This window comes from Lupinus angustifolius, chromosome LG16, assembly GCF_001865875.1.
Source record: "Lupinus angustifolius cultivar Tanjil chromosome LG16, LupAngTanjil_v1.0, whole genome shotgun sequence".
Lineage (NCBI taxonomy): Eukaryota > Viridiplantae > Streptophyta > Magnoliopsida > Fabales > Fabaceae > Lupinus > Lupinus angustifolius.
Window position 1 is genome coordinate 9273790 of NC_032024.1, and position 6307 is coordinate 9280096.

The 6307-nt window shown below is 29.6% G+C and overlaps 1 protein-coding gene across 1 annotated transcript; it reads right to left on the reverse strand.

The window, feature by feature from the left end:
• Positions 4479-5812, reverse strand: LOC109329574 (WUSCHEL-related homeobox 7-like). Its single transcript, XM_019563265.1, has 2 exons — positions 5368-5812; positions 4479-4772 (listed from the first exon to the last, which is right to left on the reverse strand). Exons 1-2 carry the CDS (start codon positions 5702-5704, stop codon positions 4573-4575), a joined length of 537 nt encoding a protein of 178 aa, XP_019418810.1. The 5' UTR covers positions 5705-5812; the 3' UTR covers positions 4479-4572.

Here is a 6307-nt window from a genome sequence, read left to right on the forward strand (position 1 = left end):
TCGGTTACTCAACTTTTGTAAAACTGGTAATCTGTTACTCAAATGCAGTAATGGATTACTCTGAGCAGTTTTAAGTTGGATAACTCTTTTTCTCTCACATGTAACTTGTTACTTGAATTAAGTAACCCGTTACACATCTTTTCAAAATTTGTTTTAAGTATTTTCAAAGTGTTTCATTATTCTTTAAAAATAGTTTTGAGCATTACTACTTTGCATAAATAAGAGTTTTAGGATAGAAGTACCTATAGAGACTTAATCTAATCTTCTTGAAGCTTTATTCTTCTTTGACTTCATAAGTTTTCTTCCTTTTCTTCTTTTTGGTGATTTTGGTGTCTTCATCAAAACCGTGCCAAGGTCAGGAGCAAAGATCTTCTTCACACTTTCTTATTTTTGGAACACTGATATGGAAATTGGTTTTCAAAGAACCGTACATCTCGTGAAACAAAAAATTCGTGAATCTTTAGATCATAAACTCTCCAACCTCATTGCCTATAGGGGTATTCCATAAAGGTACATCTATGACTTCGACTTGCAAATTTGTCTCCATTGTTGTGTTGGTTGCGAGCGAAGCATAGAGAACCAAACACATGTAAGTGATTGTAGGAGGGTTCTTGTCCAAATAACATTTCATATGTTGTATGATTGATCAAATAGCATGTTGTCAACATAGATTCTCTCCACAAATCAATAGGCAATTTAACTTGGAACCATAAAGCTTGTGCAACATTGAGAATATGACGATGTTTGCCTCCAACCCTCCCATTTTGCTGAGGTGTCCCTGTACATGAAGTTTGAAACACTATCCCATGATCTAGAAAATAATTTTTCATGCAAATGAATTATGTCCCATTATCATTTCTCACAGTTTTAACTCATTTTTTGTATTGATTTTCTACCATAGAAAAGAAATTTGCCAGCACTTTGGTGACTTGTTTCTTATCAATTAGCAAATAGATTCATATCGCACTGAATAATCGTCAACAATAGCAAGAAAATATGAAGCCCCACAAGATGAACGAGTTCTATATGGACCCCATAAATCGTATGTATCAAGTCAAATATATGAGATGCTCTATTATTACTCAATGGACATGTTTGTCTAGTTTGCTTTGCTCTTTAGTATATGTCACAAACATTATTCTTGAAATTACTAATTTCACTTCTACTATCATTGAAAATTAGTTGAGTATTTTTCCAAGACGGATGTCCTAACCTGTTGTGCCATACTTCTAGGTCGTTCATTCCTTCAATTTTGCATACATTCTTTGTTTTGGCTTCTTGAGAAAGATAGAGTCCATTCATTTGTTCACCCGAACCAATCAACATTTTCGAGGTTCGGTCATCTATAGCATACAGATCACTAGTAAACTGGATATTATAGTTTGAGTCATCTGACAATTTTGATATATAAATCAAGTTGCATTTAAACTGAGGTATATAGAGTACATGTTGAAGATTTAAAATATCATAAAGTTTTACTATTCCTTCCTTAATAAAGATGACAGTGTATCCATTTGGAAGTCCAACATGACCTCCAGACATGTCCCTCACGTTGCACAAGTGTTGCAAATCCCTTGTCATGTGATTCGATGCCCCTTTATCAAGTATCCAAGATGAAAGCTTTTTCTTATGAGTATATTCGGTTCTTGAATATATCATAGAACCTTCACCTTCAATCATCATGTGTGCAATATACATTTTCTCAAAAGTTTTTTTTTTTGTTTGCTGTAATATCATGTAAAGAAATGAATTCAGATGTTTTTATTCATCAATGATGTGGTGTATATATACACAAAAAATGACCGGATAATATCTTATCAAATCTAAATAATAGGTTCCTAGAATATTTGTTTGTTGGGTAAATATTATTTCGTAGATGCTGGTTATCCAACACCCCTAAATACTTGAGACTATATAAATTTGAACGATATCATCTTCTTGAATTCAAGCGAGTTATCGAATTTACTAATCGGAATGAAGTCTTCAAATATCATCACTCTAGCTTAAGGAACACCATAGAAAAAATATTCGGTGTTTGGAAGAATAGATTTATGATTATGCATCGAATGCCCAAATTTAAATATTCTACTCAGGTCCAACTAGTTATTAATATAATGACAAGACAAAATTTTATTAAACAAAATAGTATATCAGATATTGAGTTTAAGATTGTTGATGATCATGGATGAGATTATTAAATTATGGATGAGATTATTTGAATACATGCTCGAGAACACAAGAACAATATATCTTTTGAATACATGCTCGAGATTCAATTATGGATGAGATTATTAAAACTTTTGTATAAAACTTGACATTTTTGTATTATTTATTTTGTGAATTATGTAATTCAAGTTTAGCAACTTCTATTTATTTGTGTGTTATGTTGTTTTTTAATATTGATATTTGTTTTTATATTGTATTTTATTTTAATATATTTTTTAGTCTTTGTTATACAATATTAAATTTTTTAAAAGTTATAGTAAAAATATATGATGGTAAATATTGAAAAATGTAAAAGCAACCAAAATAATCATAACATAAACAAATAAACTCATACTCTTTTTTGTAATTTACTATGTAAAAAATAATCATTCTACCTTATCCAGACAAAACAAATTAGTTTATATTCAGTTCCCAGCTAAGATACTCAAACATAAACATATATATAATCTCACAGTTTATAAATTGAAACTAAAAACATAATACATATCAAACGCATGCTTAAATTATTATTATTTTAGTTTATATATACTAGTGTGCGGTAGACACTTCGTGCATGTCGGCCCACATTCTTATTTTATGTTATTAAGTAATCATTTTTTATATATTTTATTTTAGAGAATTATAATATATTTTTTGTATTGAATATACTTTATATTGTACTTTTTTGTATTGAGTATACTTTATATTATAATTTATTGTCCTTGTTAGAATATATAACTTACAATTAATATGTTGGAGGTAGTTACCTAGTATTATATTGTTTTTTGTCAAAATTAAAAAAATGTTAAGGGCCAAAATAGGAAAACATAAATTGTCCCATAAGAATAGTTACACCATGTTTTTTTATTTATTTATTGCTATAAATTTAACGTTATTTTTGTCATAAATTAATTTGACGAAGAGGTGAAATTTAGTGGACTATTAGGAAGAAATAGTTCATATGCAATAACTCATGACACAAAGTTAGGGTATATTTGTAGAGTTTTCCTTTTTCAAAAATATCGAAATAGTGCATTCATTTAATTCATATTGATATTACAAAAACTATCTCATATTTATTTTAATTGGAATAACAAATTTTTATATATTTTAATTTAGCATATATGTGATGTAAATCTTTAGTAGAATACAGAATCACGAAAATGCATGTTTTTCACTAGTAGTCACTATAAAGAGCATTGTTGAATTGAATCTAGGAGAATTAGCAATGCTTACTTCACTCTAGCATTTCTAAATATTTGAATTATATATTTAACAACATTTATTGAAGGAAGCGTTGTTGAATGTATATTCACTCATCACATTTAATAGCGTTTGTTTTATTGAGCATTGTTGATTACCTTACACCTTACATTTAACAGCGTTCAATTTACATGCATTATTGAATAGGGGTGAGCGAGACCTACCTTATCCGTTCATCCGACTTAGCCTGATCATGATTGGGTCCAGATAGGGTCGTGTCTCGTCGAGGTTAGGGCCAGATTCAGGTTTAAAAATTAGAGATAGACTATTTATGGCCGGGTAGGGAAAAATATCATGTTTGTATGTGTATTTATTCAATTATGTAGAGAATGATGACTTCTCTTTAGTCGAAAATATTATTGATTTTCTAATTTTTTTCATTATGATTAACAATGTATCATTTCATATGTCAAATTATATATCCCCAATAATAAATAATGTTGAAAAAACTTTATCTAAAAGAGATATACATTATATTTAATCGGATCTAGATTCAGGTTCATAGTCTGACTCGATCGACATTTAGGGTCTAGGACCAAGTCTGAGTTTAAAAAAATGACTCAATCAATATTTAAGATCGGATAAGAGATAATAAACATTAACCGATGTAATCCTACTATTGAATGAGCATCGTTAAATGCTTTATCATCTCATGTATCATCATCTCTAATTCCACCTGGCAATAAATATGGGAATAATTTCTAATTTCACCTAGCAATAAATATGTTGAAAAAATTGAGCTAGGTACCGACAAAGCTTGTGAAAGTTAAAAAAAACCAATCAACTATGAATTATGGATGATTTAATATAAAAAAATTTATATTGTTGGTGGATATAATTTTCTCATATTTTTAACTTTCCATGATACATGTCAAAAAAATTATTTTATCTTAATAAAAGATTTAAAATATCATATAATATTCATTTTCCTTTTTCTTTTTTGTAGTATTTCTCTCACTAATACTTTAGAGGATACTTACTTATCCTAATCTTATGTATTTTAAGCTAAAGGGCCTAAACATAAAAAAACAAGTAACAACAATCAATTTACGAAAGCAACATGACCACCGTTAACATTCCCAAAAAGGTTCATCATGACCATGTTTACATAAAACTCAAGCGAAGATCTAGTGGCGGGTGATCCATTTGTTCCCCCATTTTGTATGAAAACATTGTAGTATCCCTGCATTCATTTGCATGCACTCTCAGCTTCTGTGGTTCTGATTCACCACCAAAGGAGTTCAGGGGGAAGAGTTCAAGAGTTTGAGTCAACCTTTCGGGCTCTGAAACCTGATAAGCAAAATCTGCCAAAAGAAACAAAATGAAGGAAAACAGGTCAAACATACATATGCATGTTTGGTAGTTCAAAAAATTGTGAAGAAAATAATCTGAAGATATTTATTGATACACTTACATCAGAATCTATTTGCGAGGTCAAACATATAAGAAGATTTTAAAAGCATAATATACAATTATGATAGAGTTTTCAAGTCTTTCCTCCAAAAACCAAATCATAAATTAAACAGAATGATGCATCCAGAATAATAGAAATACATTGTTTTTTATAAATAGTTCCATATCATGTAGTAATAAATAAATAGATATACTAAATAATTATATTAAAGTTTGCAAAAAAATAACTTATAGAATTGGAGGTGCCATATTATTTTTTTGGTATAATTAAGAGTATCCTCAACTTATAAGTTGTGTGGTTGTCCCTTCCAACAAATTTCACTCTTAAAAATCGAATTATTAACCTTTAATCTAATACAATACATGAGGATCCAATAGAATCATGTACTACTAGACCAAGGTCTTGTTAGCAAGTTCACGTGTTATTTAATGTTATAAAGCCGATAAATCTCTTATAGCAGATAAATCTCTTGATATAGTACTTACTTTGTGTAGACAAAATCCTGGCGTTTTCTCTACCAATATTGACATCCTTATCATCATCAAAGGAAACCTTGCGACGTTTCTGTCTTTCCCTAGCCTTATGGTTCTGAAACCAATAGAACACATTCTTGCTCTCAATCTTGCCATAAAAACTTAGCTGAGTAGAGATCTTTTGAATCTGAGCAGTGGTTGGGGTACGGAGTCCAGAACTGAACAATTCAGTCAAAAGATTAACCTGTTCAGTAGTGGGATTCCAACGCCCACACTTAGTGCCAGTACTTCTACTATTAGCACTAACACTTGCACCTCTAATACAAAAGCCTGACATGTTTTCTTCCATGTTCAATGATTCTGTGCCTCTGAACTCAAGACTTTAGCTCTGAGCCATAAAGATCTGAACCCGTGTGCATTTATAATACTATAGCTGAATAATATAATTGCCAAATCGTTTGTCTTTTTCCTCTTCTTTTTATATTGCTTTTTTGGGCAACAGAGCTAAGGGAACCTTAACAAGGGGGAAAAAGAGTATTACTTAAATAATGCTGAACTTAATATTTCTCCTAAATTGAAATGTTGAAGTTAATATTTATTTTTTAAATAATGTTATTAAAGTACTTGTTTATACAAGCCTAGTTTACAATTCATCTTTTATCATTTTTTACATTAGAGTATCGTCTTGCCTGATTTGTAAGTATATATGAGATTCGTTTATACCAAAGTTAAGTTACATTAATTATACTTAATTTCAACCATTTATTTTCTTAAATCCAACGGTTGATAAGGATGAGTAAAATAAGTAATGAGAGAGGAAAAAAAGTCGTAAATAACTTATAATTTTACTCATTTAATTCGTTAAATTTAAGAAAATGCAAGACTGGGATTAAATGTAACTAAGGTAACTTAATTTAAATGTAGACGAATCTCTCATATATATATATATATA